The sequence below is a fragment of the Emys orbicularis genome, chromosome 2 (genome assembly GCF_028017835.1).
Source record: "Emys orbicularis isolate rEmyOrb1 chromosome 2, rEmyOrb1.hap1, whole genome shotgun sequence".
Taxonomy (NCBI): Eukaryota; Metazoa; Chordata; order Testudines; family Emydidae; genus Emys; species Emys orbicularis.
This window is the reverse complement of record NC_088684.1, coordinates 111,331,809-111,346,992: the sequence shown is the minus strand read 5'-3', so window position 1 is coordinate 111,346,992 and position 15,184 is coordinate 111,331,809. Positions and strand designations below refer to the sequence as shown.

The 15,184-nt window shown below is 38.7% G+C and overlaps 1 protein-coding gene across 1 annotated transcript in view; it reads left to right on the top strand.

Moving 5' to 3' along the window:
• MCUR1 (mitochondrial calcium uniporter regulator 1) overlaps positions 1-14,466 on the top strand; it is a 39,368-nt gene extending 24,902 nt beyond the window's left edge. The window contains exons 8-11 of the mRNA XM_065398331.1: positions 2,401-2,472; positions 8,339-8,392; positions 11,939-12,053; positions 14,390-14,466. Of these exons, the coding sequence (XP_065254403.1) occupies positions 2,401-2,472; positions 8,339-8,392; positions 11,939-12,053; positions 14,390-14,445 (297 nt within the window). The 3' untranslated portion in view covers positions 14,446-14,466. The remainder of the gene's footprint in view (positions 1-2,400; positions 2,473-8,338; positions 8,393-11,938; positions 12,054-14,389) is intronic.
• The last annotated feature ends 718 nt before the right edge of the window (positions 14,467-15,184 follow it).

Below are 15,184 nucleotides of genomic sequence, written 5' to 3'. Positions count from 1 at the left end.
AATCGGATTTATTTTTCACTGTCTTAGCTGTTTTCCTTTATTTGCATTTCATTGATTGAATTAAGACAGTGTCGGTTGCAGTTCCATGGTTAAGGCTAAAGTGACCAGACAGCAAATGTGAAAAATCGGGACAGGGGGCGGGGGGTAATAGGAGCCTATATAAGAAAAAGACCCAAAAATCGGGACTGTCCCTATAAAATTGGGACATCTGGTCATCCTAGTTAAGGCTGAATTGAGTTCTGCTCTTAAGGCCACTTTGTTACCTATGAAAATGCATGGCATCATCCCCAAATTTACGGCATTTACTCTTTGGGCACAGAATTGGTTTTCTGAGAATCTGCAAGTAAATTGGTGTATTTGAGTTAATTTTAATTTAAAAATAGTTTTTTTACGAAATTTAACCCCATGTGCCAGACCATGTTTTTGTCCAAATGATTGTAATAACAGAAAAATGAAAACTCTCTTCAAACTTCCCATATAATTAAATTTTACTGAAGTTGAGTATACAGACTACATGAAAAGGTTTTTTTTGTTTGTTTGTTTTTTCAGGGTTAATGGTCCTTTTAGTGCTGTTCTTCTTAACTGACAGCTGATGCTGCTTCAGAAGATGCTATGAAAATTTTTCTCCTTCAGAGAATTCCATTAGTAACTGGCCTCTTTCAAAATGATTGCTGTCTCCAATTTTCAATGGGTGTGAAGCTACGGGATGCCCTTAATAAAAAAAATGCCCTCTTTCAAAATGGACACCACTTCCCATTGTTCCCAGTGTTAATGAAGCCAGACTTAGGAAAAATGGTTGCCCCCTGAGAACGTAGTCTCAGGGTTCCTATTCACCACTCTTCCCTACTTTGCTCCTCTCAGCTGGAGAGAGGACACACCCTTCCAATCCCAGGTTGCTGATCTCCTAATGCTTCTCCACTAAACCATCAAGCTGTTGACATATCTAGGCTTAGTAACTATGTGATCTTGTAATTATTGCTTTCATCACCCCATCCCCTTCCTGTTGTCTTGATTTCCATAATATTACATCATGTCTAAAATAAGGCTCCGATTGTGTATTTGTATTGTGCACTTTTGAACACTCTAAAATACAGTTTTAAATATTTCTAATTAATCCCTGTTTTTTAGACTAGATCTATCATAATTAGTTGCATTTGATATTTATTTCCTTTTACATAGACGTTAATATCTCTATCCCAAATCATTCTTCCTAAAACTGGTACTTTTCATTAGTAGGTTTTATAGAGGTTTGAGGTCATCATAATTTGTTTTTACATAAAATTTAATTATTTAGTTACATTTTTCCTTAGTCATGTAATGAAAATTTATTCTGGGTAACAGTCAAGGTTAAAATCATTTATTTGTTCTTATATAAAACAAGTAGAAATTCTCACAGTATGTGAGATAGGTTTGTTAAAAGAATATCGTAACTTAAAATTTTATAATTAAGAATTGATAATTGTAAAATATCTGTCACTAATTTTAAAGTTATTTAGCAGAATTAAAAATTACTAAAACAGAAATCAGTCTGTAAGTGGTGTTCATACTAAGATAATTAAATGTTTTTTATTAGCTTAATATAGTGGCTTGTAAAAATGCTTGAATGTCTCTGATACATAGAATTTCTTGGAATATTCATCAGTCTTCACATTTATCCTATGCACCAGTCTGGTTAGCAGCTTGCTCTATGACCCACAGTCTGGAGACTGGAATTCCTCTGGGAAGTAGCAGTAAAATGGTAGCTGTCATTGAGAAGCAGCAGAACCATTTACTGCTATCCTGCGAGTAAAACATTGACAAGTAGCTCTATAAAGTTTTAAAAATATAATATGTCTGTTATATAACTTCCAGTAAATATTCCATGAGCTGTCTTAAGTTATCTGTAGTTTTCTTTTAAGCCGAACAGTTATTAGAGAGATGACCATTACTAGTGTCCTCTTTGCAAGCATATTTTCATATGCTGCCTTGAATGGATTAGAGCAGTAGTATATCTCTATGGGACATCAAAATTTTACACATACCCAGACCTGGCCTCCAAACGTGTAAGTTTGTAGTACCTGGGACACAAGAAATGTTCTCAGCTTCATTGGATGGACATGTTACATAGTCCTGGATCTGCTATGTCAGTGTTTTAGTCTCAAAAGCAGCTGCTAGTTGTCGTGGCTTTCAGGAATCCTATTCACCCCAGAAGTCATGAGTATCTTCCATTGATTGAAGGGGCAAAGTAGGTCCCCACATACTGTGAAACTGATGCAGCCTATCAGGAAAAAAGTCCTTTTATTGAGGTTTGCAGTAGGAAGGCACAATATATTTGTTCCATTACTTAGCTCATGAATTGAACAAGGAAAATGTTGTTGGTTTTTTTAATTTCCTGATATATTTTGCATAATTTTTCTCTAGGACGAAGTTATCAAAGTTCGTGCAGATAACAAATTAGGCTTCAATCTGGAGAAGAGCAGAGTAAAAGAACTGGTAAGTTTTATGGATTTCTTCTAGAACAGTGGTCGGCAACCTTTCAGAAGTGGTGTGCCGAGTCTTCATTTATTCACTCTAATTTAAGGTTTCGCGTGCCAGTCATACATTTTAACGTTTTTAGAAAGTCTCTTTCTATAAGTCTATAATATATAACTAAACTATTGTTGTATGTAAAGTAAATAAGCTTTTTAAAATGTTTAAGAAGCTTCATTTAAAATTAAATTAAAATGCAGAGCCCCCCGGACCGGTGGCCAGGACCCAGGCAGTGAGAGTGCCACTGAAAATCAGCTTGCCGCAGGTTGTCTAGCCCTGTTCTAGAAGTATGTAAAATGTGAATACCATTTGAAATTGTTTGGTCAAGAATGTAATTTTCATGGTTGTCAATGAAGTCTTTTGGCCAGAAGATAGTGTGAACTACATGCTGTAGTATAATATGACACCATTCGCTTGTAATATTTTATCATATTTTGACATTGTTTTTAATATCAAGATTAATGAGGAAATAATGTTTTTTTTGTAAATTTATCTAGTCAAATTAAGTTTAAATACTTTGTTAAATTACCTAAATTGAAAGCCTCTCCTTGCCCCAATAGGGGACTAATTACATCGTAGCCAGTATGTCAGCTAACAGTTTGATTGAAGTGATTTTCACACTATCTCGTCCTAACTGGTATGGATCCAGTGACTTCTGACTTTCAAGTGTCTGGTAGAACTGAAAATCTTTATGATCTTAAACTGGAGTAATAAAGGTTACAGTAAATTGGCAAGTTTTAGAGTATTATTATAATACTCTTTTAGAGTATTATATGTAACTCTGTTTTAAGCTCCTGTAAATGCCGTTACCAAAATGTATTTCAGCAAATCAAAGAAAATTATATTGCCTAATGTGAATAGTCTTTTTTGAATGACATTTTTCTACAGATTTTATTTTCCCTAGTCATCACATTTAACATTTATATTTCATAGATGTGTAGTGAGGGAATAATATTGACCATTACTCTGGGCAGTAAGCTTTATTTTCTTTAGATACTGCTAATCTTTAGTCTTTCAAAACTGGTAGATGTGCCCCTGAAAGTGATTACAGGTCTGTCGCATCTTACGCGCGATTTCAACTTTACGCTGTCGGCAACAAAAAAAAAGAGAGAGAGAGAAAAACAACAATTTTAATACTATACCTGTAGTGCGGGCAATTTCGCCCGCCATTGAACTCAATGGGGTTTTGGCTATACACGGTTTTCGCTTTAGGCACTAACCGCGGAACGGAACCCCCGCGTAAGATGAGACAGACCTGTACTCATAATGGTTGTCAAACGAGCTATCCTGGGTTGGGTCAATGACTTAGTACTGTGAGTAGCCCTCTGTGCTGCACCATGAGAGAATTGGGTTGAAGAACAAACTGAGGCCTTCAAACTTTTGAACTCGTAGATTTTTCAGATGTTGCAAAAATAATGCTTTGCACTAACATAGCACCTTTCCTCTGAAGTTCTTTTAACTACTTAAATAGCAAGCCTCACAATATCTCTATGGGTAGGTAAGCATTATTGTATGCATTTTACAGATCAGTTAACTTGGACACATCACAAACTCTTTGTGCCTAAGATGACAGGAATAGAGCCCAGGAATCTGGACTCTGTCTCTTGCTTAAAGCACTAGACTACATTGCTTTTCTAGATGAAACCCCAACCTTTATGTGAAGAAGTAGACAACTATAAACTACAGTCATGTATTCCATTGCAGTCTGTTGTTATACAGGGCATTGTATCTTTCAAGGAGACTGCTTGCTTGCTAGTTGTTGTCAGCAGACATCATGCATGGCCAGAACTCTGGCATAGAATGGGGAAAGAGGGAGGTGAATGGAGAACATGATGCTACATACAAAATAAGGTTTATTTGTACATAATAGGAAAGAGGAGAACCCAAAATAAAGGGCTGGGTGAAAGTTCTGTGACCTCTCTTCAACCTGTGCTTATGTCTAGATGTTGTTTCTTCTGCATTAGTGAAAGCATTATTGGCATATGCACTTGGACACAGGTGAGACCTATACTTGAATGCCCAGAGTCCTATAAAAGCTGTAGAGAAAAATAAAGCACACTTACCTAGGAAGATACCTGAGGTAACTTAAATTAGTAAAGGCTTAGCCAGTGGCTTTACTCCTAAAATATTTCCAAAGCATGGTGAGCTAATATTCCATCTGCATGTGGTTTAAAATATAAATATATATACAGTACTTGTATTACAGTTATTATTTATCTGGTTTCAACTTCTGCATTTAAAGGCAAGCTAGGAAAGTTTCTCTAGTGATAAGATAGGAAGCAGAAGGGCATTATTTAGGTTATGACATTGCAATAGCTAGTCAATGTTTCCTTCTGCTGCATCCAAGAATCCAGTTTGGGAAGAGGAGAGGCTGACTGAAATGTGGGGCAAAAGCCCACACAAAGAAGTTGGGAGGGACAGTCACAAATATAACCAGAAAGACTCAGAGTTGAATGGGCAAACTAAGGCTGCTGAGAAATGAGCAAATGGGGAGCTTTTCATTGCTCTGAGCCTAGGACTAGGGCAGAGGTTCCCAAATTTTTTGCTGGCACAATCCCATTTTAATGACGTATTTCCTGCCAGGACCCCAGACAGCATGGAGGATGCCATTTTGTAGAGAGAAAGCGTGTCCTCTGCACAGCATTACCTCACATGCACCATATGTGCGAGGTCACCCCGCATGGACAACACCATTTTGCTCTACAAAAAAGCATTCTCCACACGGCGTGACCTCGTATGTATGGTGTATGCAAGGTCATGCTGTGCAGAGCAAAATGGCACCCTCCATGTAGTAGGGATCACCAGAATCTCACCTGCTGATGGCGTGCTCCATTTGAGGCCACAACCCACAGTTTGGGAACCGCTGGTACTAGGGCATCTGCCAGGAACATTCTGGCAGTTTGCTTTACCTGCTCTTATCGCACAAGAAAATATCTCAAGTCTGTGTAACGAAAGAGGTGGAGCCATGAGTATTGTAGAATAGAATGATCTTTTCTCTTTCATATAATTGAATTGAAAATCCTGGCAATTTATATAAAACTAGTTCAAATGAATCTTACAGCTTGCTTAAATTTACTGTAGTATTCAATATATTTATAGACCTCACAGGAGTGATGTCTTTAGTTAAGATTGCCCAACACATTGTAAGACTCTGTTTTGCTGGTAACCCTGCCAAACTAACCATTTGGGCTGAATTTTTCCATACTGGGTGTCTGCCTCAGAGTGAACCTCCTCCTTTAAAAAAATAGGATCAGCGGTTTCTGTGGACAAAATTAGGGAAAAATACAATGTTTTGCCCTGTTAACAAATGCTTATAAGACTTTTTAAGATGTTGTAGTGCCTCCATGTTTTGAAGCGGGGACTTGAAATTTGGCAAAGGGGTGGTCTTTGTGTCAAAAATGCTGGTCCCATGGAAAAAAATATGGGGAATGCTCTAGTCCAGTGCTGCAGAGACTGAGAAGAACTTTTCTTGCAAATGTTGCTCCAGGATACTGTGGCAGCAGAACTGAGAGCAGGGAGACTCTCTCCCCTGTGCTCTGTGTACCCCCTGCTGGTACCCAGACAGTGAGGAGGAGGAGCAGCCTGATTTAGACTGCAGAGGGCTAAAGAATGGGGAAGAGATAAGGGAAAAGGGGGGTTGCAGGAGCCAGAGGGTGGGGAGAAGCAGAAGGCTAGGGGGACAGTATCCATGGGGGAAAGAGTGAGAGATAAGAGCCAGGAATCGGAGTTGAATAGGAACAGAGGGAGTATTAGGGGAGGCATGTGGGGAGCACAAGCTGGGAAATGTGGGGGGTAGATGGAGGGGGAGAGGCGGCAGGAACCAGAGGGGGGAATTGGATGGGACAGGCAGGGGGATTTATAGGAGCAGAGGCAGAGGGTGGGTAGAAGATGGGGATGGGGAGGGACAATAAGAGGATGGTGGGAAGAAGCTGAGGGATGTGAAGGAGCAGAGAATGAGGGGGTCAGGCAGGAGCCAAGGAGAGAATGAGTCAGGGTGGTGGGGGCATTAGGAGGAGTGGGGCTTGTAAGAGACAAGGGTTGGAGGATAGACATAGGTTTGAGGGGGACAGGGGCAGAACCACTGCAGCAGACTCCCTTCCGGAACCAAGAATTCTCTTGTCAGCAAATATCTGTAAAACTCCTGGATAAAATTTGTGCACCACCTGCCTCTAGTGCTGATCAACATAGTAGTAGGCTGTTATCTTCTGCTACCAGTTACTCCATTAGCCCAGCCCTTGCTGCTTAGCAAATTAATCCACATTATGGATTTTTTTCTATTACTTTTTAAAATTCTAGGAAATGCCATAAAACGTTAAAAGAATATTATTGTTATTGGACTTTTACTTTTAACTTTTATGGCTTGTTACTCAACCACTGAAAACACATATCAAACCTACGGGCCATCTCCCTGCCAACTTTTAGTTTTCTGTCCCCCATCTACTTAGGTGCTAGAGCTGTTACAAGTAGTTGTTGACTTCTTTACTGCTGAAAGTGTGCATTTCTCTGTCTTTATTCTTTTTTAAAATATCTGAATAATTTCAAACAACAACAAAACTTTGAACAGAGGCCAGACCTGGAAAATTTCATCCAAAAAAGTTAAAAAATATAAACTACTAAAAAGGGGCCATTAGAATGGAAGTTCTAGCAACCTTAAACATAGCTAAAGCTACTAAAATATGTATTGTGCATAATTTCACTCTTAAATTATGGAATCATTTTAAATGTAATTGTTCTTTTGAGCATGGCACCAGGTAGTGATGATCAGCTATTACTTACTATTGTAATGTTCAATCTCCTGTCATGATGGTTTGTAACTTTGATTGAAAAACATTGCACTTTTAAATTAGGTTCTGATGTAGATAATCTGCCCTTTTATCACTTGTTTAAAAAGAAATATTGAGTGAAGATGTTTGTTTGTGGTATTTTTGTCCCCCTCTCCATTCACCAGAGTCTCTCCGAACTTGAATGATACTGATGTGTTTCAGTTATTGCAAGCATGCAGTAATCTTTTTCTTTGCAACATGTGATATTCTCCCCCCCCGTCCCCCATTTTATATGATCTGTTAGTTCAATCAAAGACGCAGATAGAACTCAAAAACATTATGTGGATTTGTGATGCATCCTTCTGGTTTCATAAACCAGTTAATGGATTACCACGAGACATAAACATAGTATATTTGACAAATACAATAATTTTTAATAGTGTTAATTTCAAATTAAAAGAAGGGCTACCCATCTTTTCTTTCATTGTCACTCCAAAATTTCAAGTGGGGAACAAATCTAATCCTGATTAAACAACTGTATATGACAATTAAATCTGCTTTTATCTTTTAAAACTTCGTACTGGGGGGTGGAGGGGTGAGAAAAGTGGCTAAAGTCTAACCTTGTCCTCTTTAAGACATGCATAAGTGAACACAGCAGAATATTTAAATCTAGCCTCAGTTATGAGACTAGTATTTATGTGTGTGTGTGTGTGTGTGTGTGTGTGTGTGTGTGTGTGTGTGTTTTTAAATGCAGATCTGCAATCCTTTCCCATTGCCAATCAGCAAACATATTGCCATAATTAAAGGGCAGTTTCTGGTAGAAGATCTGCTGCCCTTATAACTCTGAGATTTGCTGAAACATTTGGCTTAAACTTTCTTTTCTTCCAAAGAGCAACATCTGTTCTACAATGGTAACTCTAAATATTGTTGGCAAACACAGAAGAATACTGAATTCCAGCTTATGAATTATAACAATGATGTTGGAAACTAAGCAAAAGTACTAATGTGAAGCTGGGAAGAAATTCAGAAGAGAGAATAATGCTTTTTTTGTTTGCTTTTTTCTTCAGTATTCAGTTAATGAAAAAAAACTGCTGGAAATAAGGACAGAAATCGTGGCATTGGTAAGAATTTAGAATTTAAGAATGGATTGTTGAATGATATAATAAGGCTTATTGTATTTGTGTACTGTAAGCAGGCACAAAAATCTTTAACATGAGTAGTATTTAAATGTCCATATTTCAGGTATCCTAAATGTACAAAACTCAGTTTTTAGCTAGTTTTAAATAGTTTGTTGTGTACTTATATATAGTACTATGACATTACTACACAGGTAACTGAAATATAATGCTGTACATACATGAATACTCCTGGGGGAATTCTGCGCACAATATTGTAAAATTCTGTGCACAATATTGTAAAATTCTGCGTATTTTATTTGTCAAAATAACACAACATAATCATGCCAGTTTCAATTAATTTATTTCGAAATACCTGGCAGCAACTATGTCTGTAACAATACAGACACAAAATAAATTCCCCCAGGAGTAGAGAATTAAAGAAACCCCTACGACAACTCAGTTCCTGTTTCTCTGCCCCTTTTCCCCAGAGCCCACCTGCGCCCCCCTCCCCCTTCCCCAGCACAGACACTCGCACATACTCCCTACCCCCCAGATCCCAGCCACGGGGCACCCCCCAGCCCAGATACCCACACCCCTTACCCTCCAGAGATCCAGAGGGAGAAACAGCCCAATGCTGGGTCCCAAGCTAGTACGGAGTTTCCTGCACACCGCCTCCTTCCTTCAGGGCATGCTGAGAACAGGAGCTGCTGGGAACCCTCCAGCTCCCTCCCCTTCCCCCGGTAGTGTCGTCTATTTGTGAGCTGGGCTCTGCTGGGTCCAGTACCCCCTAGCTCAGCAGCCCATTTCTGTGGGAGGAAAAGGAAATTCTGCGCATAACATTAATTACTGTGTGACTTTTGCATCACGCAGTGGAGCAGAATTCCCCCAGGAATACATGAAACACATGAAAGCAAAGCTCACATGGAGTTTTATGTTCTCAAAACCCTGAACATATATAAATAATATATTCAATTCAATTATCATATTTTATATGTTTGAGTTATTTTGAGAACTTTTGTGTGTGACATTGTCTCTATCATGGAAACTGCTTGAAACTGCTGGGTTTTTCTACCCTTTCTAAATCTGAGCCTAACAAAAGGATCCTCTCTAGCCTCTTTGCTCCCCCCTCCACATGCAATTTGTCTGTTGGCATCCTCAACAGGTACAACTAGTCAACTGCATTAATGTGACTCCCCAGTCTTCTGCTTCTGTACTCAGAAACAGAGATTTCCTCAACAGCTCTCTGAGAATTCCTTTCCTCAGGAGTTTTTGCTATCTTCTCCCAGTGTGGTTTGTATTGGCAGAGAGACTCTTTGGGAGATCACCTTGAGGAAGGTAGGGGACTCCAAGCCTAACAGTAGATCCTCAGCTGCTTCAGCTGTAGAGTGGTACCCAGACAACTATATCAAATGGCTCTTGTTCAGATGTTCACCTCTTTGAACTGTCAGCCCGCTCCTTGAGCAAAAAAAAACCCAAAAACTGGACTTGTCAATCTTCAACCTCTCTGTGTGCAGAACTCATTTCAGGATGGAGATTTAAAGATCTGGCATAAGAAATCTTGGGAATTATTTCTTAAATTTCATAGATCTCAAGAATAATCACATTCCAAAACATTCCTGCCACTAATGGTTCCTATATTTTACATTCAGGAATAACAATTATCATAGTCAAGCAGTGTACTTTAGTCTGTTGCCCAGCCCTGGGGTGTTCACAAAGTTAATGATTTTTCTGCTATTCTGAGATAAGAGGGCATCCAGTTCTACCACTTTCTGGATAACCTGCTAGCAAAGGTGCAATCATATGAGCTTGCCATGTTCACCAAATCATCCAGTTCCTGGAACATAATAGATGCATAGTGAATCATCAGAAGAGCTCTCTTACCCAACCTTAGGAATTCCAAACCAACCTGGGTCTTTTGGTACTGTCGGAGGAGAAATTTGACATAACACAAGCTGCAATTCCTCAGCACATTAGTGCATTCAGCTGATCCATATGATAAAGGCCTGTGAGGAAGGGAAAAGTACTTTGAGTACTCCAACTTTCATCTCCTTCAGAGCTTCCCAATCAGGCCTGGAGGTACCTGGTTCAGGATATGGACCACGTGTTGATAGTCCCTTCAGATGTCCAGTCCCTTCAGTAGTGATCACAAGGACACAGCTTTGGCAGATGCACCAGTAGTGTGCATGGCAACCAACACCAACTTTCAGGAAGGAGAGCTTAGATGGGACATGAGTCATGGCAAGTGATCTCCCCAGGAATCCCAGCTCAGCATCAACCTCCTGGAGCTGTGGGAAGCAGGAAATGAAATAGCTTCCTCCCAAGGGGCCTTCTGGGAACTGCAACTATTCGCTTGGAAGGTGACAGCAGAACTACTAGGCTCATATCAACTGCCAAGATGGACCAGAAAGTGAAAGTCTAAAAAGAAACTCCAGAAAATTCTTCCATAATTGGAACACCTGAGTCTGCCCAACAAAGCCACGTACATCTGTGGCAAGCCCAACAGTCATGTTGATTTGCTTAGTTGTCTTAAGCGAATGGTAGAACAGTGGGAGCTAACCAAACAAAAACTTGATCAGATTATATCAAGGTAGTTCTTTCCATGGTGGACATGTTTACAAACCAAACCAACAGGAATAGTGAGATTCTGCTCCTAGCATTAGCTCCCGCAGGCCTGGAGAATGGACACCATCTCATTTCCCTGATTAAGCTTCCAGGGGCATGCCTTTTCTCCTCAGAAACAAAGTGATCAGAAAGATCAGCCAGGATCAAGCCTCAATAAAGCCAGATCATCCCTTAGTAGCCCAGGCTCCTTTGTTTTCCCAGACTGGTACATATTCAGTATGTCCACCATTCATTTATATTGCCAGTTTCTCAGCACCTTGTTCATCTGCACCTCTTCAAGTTGTGATACAAATCACCAACAGCAAAGAAGGGAATGCTGATGTTGCATCCTTAACTAGTGCTGGGAAGGAAGTGGACAGATGAGTGAGATAAAAATGGGGCCAGATTATATATTTATTCTGGCAAAACTCCCATTTTATTTTGTTGGAAATTTGCTTGAGTAAGGATTGTAGGATCAGGCACAAAAGCTGTAGGTCAAGTATAGTCAGCATGAATTTTTAAAGACAAACCCTATGAATAGGGTTTTATGATGGAATTTACAGCTAATTGTAAATTCGATATGAAGTCACCATTGTAATAAATCCGTCAGGAAATATGTTTTATAAGCTTTTTTAAAAAAACATTACAGCAGAGCAGTAAGTTTTATACTTGTGTTCACCTAAATGTGGTGGTATGAATTTTCAGTACTAAGGGAAACCTCTGGCTTCTTAAGAAATATAACATTATGTAATACTTCTTAGAGGGAGGAGTATAACTACAGAAGCCTCCTGAGAAAGGCTTATTCTTAGTTTTTAATACATTGTTAAAGTACTAAATCTGCAAGAGTGAAGGGAGAGCCAAAAAAAGTAATTCAGAAAGGAAACAGATTTAGTTTTATTTTAAGGTTCAATTGTGTTCAAATAACTTAATACTCTGCTTTGTTTCTAGCATGCACAACAAGACCGAGCTCTAACTCGAACAGATAGGAAAATAGACACAGAAGTTGCAGGACTGAAAACAATGTTGGAATCGCACAAACTTGATAATATTAAATACTTAGCAGGTAAGGAATTCTGACAAATATATGCACTCATGTTAGAGTTGTGTTCAGCTCTCTTATTAAAGGCCTGATTCTGCAAGGTACTTAAGCACATTGAGTAGACTCTTTGACTTTAGTGGGATTATTTGTGTGCTTAAAGTTAGGCACATGCTTACTCGTTGAATCGTGCTTAAATTTATTTACATTAAAAGAGAAATGATCTGATTAACTGTCAAGAGTGGTTAGTGATGTAATGGAAACCTTATCCATTAATTGGAACAGTTCAGTTTGTACGATTACTGTCCTGTGTATTTATACATGCCTTGTGCTGAAGTTTTTCAGCTTTCGGGCATTTGTATGTAAAGAACACTTTCATAGACATGTAAGGCTGGAAGGGACCTTGAGAGGTCATCAGATCCAGCCCCCTGCGCAGAGATAGGGCCAAATAAACATAAACCATCCCTGAAGATGTTTTTCCAACATGTTATTGAAAACTTCCAGTGATGGGGATTCCACAACCTCCTTTGGAAGCCTATTCCAGAGCTTAACTCCCCTTATAGTTAGCAAAATTTTCCTAATAGCTAACCTAAATCTCCCTTGCTGCAGCTTAAGCCCATGACTTCTTTTCCTATCTTCAGTGGACATGGAGAACAATTGATCACTGTCTTCTTTACAACAGCCCTTAACATTTTTGAAGACTGTTATCAATTCACCCCTCAGGCTTCTTTTCTCAAAACTAAACATGCCTAGTTTTTTTAACCTTTCCTCATAGGTCAGGTTTTCTAAACCTTTTATCATTTTTGTTGCTCTCCTTTTGACACTCTTCAGTTTATACACATATTTCCTAAAGCCTAGCACCCAAATTGGACACAGAACTCCAGTTGAGGCCTCACCAGTGCTGACCAGAGTGGGGATATTTACTTCCCACATCTTACATACAATATTCCTGTTAATATACCCCAGGATGATATTAGCCTTTTTTTCACAATTGCATTACATTGTTGACTCGTATTCAATTTGTGAACCTCTGTTACCTCCAGATCCTTTTCAGCAGTGCTACCATCTAGTCAATTCTGTAGTTGTGCATTTGATTGCACTTCCTAAGTGAAGTACTTAATACTTGTCTTTATTGAATTTCATCTTGTTGATTTCAGAATAGTTCTCTAATTTGTCAAGGTTATTTTGAATTCTAGTCCTGTCCTCCAAAGTGATTGCAACCCGATTAAGGGAATAGAACAGCTTCCATATGAGGAGAGATTAAAAAGACTGGGACTGTTCAGGTTGGAAAAGAAACAACTAAGGGGGGAGGGGAGGTATGATAGACATCTATAAGATCATGAATGGTGTGGAGAAAATAAATAAGGAAGTATTATTTACCCCTTCACATAACAGAACCAGGGGGTCACCCAATGAAATTAATAGGCAGCACAGTTAAAACAAAGAAAAATAATTACTACTTCACTCAACACACATTGCCAAAACTATAACTGGGCTCAAAAAAGAATTAGGTAAGTTCATTGAGGATAGGTCCATCAGTGGCTATTAACCAAGATGGTCAGGCATGCATCCTCATGCTCTGGATGTTCCTAAGCCTCTGACGGCCGGAAGCTGGAACTGGACCGTAGGGGATGGATCACTTGATATTTGCCCTGTTCTGTTAATTCCCTTTGAAGCATCTGGCATTGGCCACTGTCTGAAGACAGGATGCTGGACTAGATGAACCATTGGTCTGACCCAGTATGGCCGTTCTTATGTTTGTGTGATCACTTAGCATTGCGTAACTACTCTTATTAAAGACAAAGGTAAAACACTCTTTACTTTTTGGAGGGTGACTGTGAGAAGGAGATGAGGGCTCACAAAGACAGAATGGCAAACTTGTTAAAGGATAAACTTTTCAACAAATTAAATTGATCATATCTACTCTTTATAAATGAGGTTTAAAAAACTATAACATTTGCAAGATATTGGACTTTGCTACTAATATTTATATTATCTTTATTTCCTCATTTCGTAACCATAACTTGCCATGTTGATCTTACTTATTTGGAATGGTAAGCAATGATAGGATTTTTCAATACTACTGATAGCTTTCCGGCCCATTTTTCCTTCACTCCCTCTTTCCTTCCTTTCTTCTGTTTTATCATTTTGTGGTCATCTCCCTATTGAAATTGTGTTTGTACTCTGGAGATGAATAGCTTGTTTTCTTAAATAAAAAATAAAGAATATAGCCATAACTTGTAAAAATTCATTGTATTTGCAATTAACTGTTGGAATACTACTTCCTGAGGGAGCAATACAAGAACTAACAATGTATTCTCGCCTTTTCTCATTTTCACACTAACTCTTGTGTTTTCTTTCAGGTTCAGTATTTACATGTCTTACTGTAGCACTGGGATTTTATCGTCTGTGGATATAATAAAGCATCTGTTTAAAAGGACTTGTGCCTTTCTTGCCTTATGAAAATCAAGAATGTTTTCTCCTAGCTTCAAGAATTCAGTCTTCACTTTAAAGCGAGTCGATACTATTTTATTTATATTTATTTGTTAAAATAATCTATATTGAAAATGTAACCAAAATGTGCCTGGGAATAAATATAGAGACAAGATTACCTCTGGCACAAACCAGGCATAGTCTACACAGCTCTGCCAATTCCCCTCAATCCTGACCTGCAACATCCTTTTCCTATTGTAGTTTTAGAGCCTCAGTTAAGCAGACTGCAAGTTACACTAAATGGTGTAGTGACTGTGTGATGTGTCAAAGAATCCACTAGGAATTATGCCAGACTCTGCTGAGATACGCATGTGCAATACCAGTTGTATGTATCAGAACAGAATTTGGTCATACATTTAAAATCGCCAAATGTATTTCATTAGTGACCTTATGGCAATTTTGGACCTAGGCCTTTGGAGTGAAACGCTACTGGATTAACGTACAGCCCACACTATTCCTCTCTGTTAATAAAATGTATTCATATATTGTAAAGAAATATTTTTTCTATCTGTTATACTAATTTTTAAAGTGTTGTTTGCATCATAGTTTATTTTCCAAATTGCCGTCCAAACAAACAATTATGTTTCATGAAAAAGTGTTGTGTAATGAAGCAGTGTCTCTAAGACCTTTTGGTTTTTTACGTAGCATTTTAAGAACTCACATTT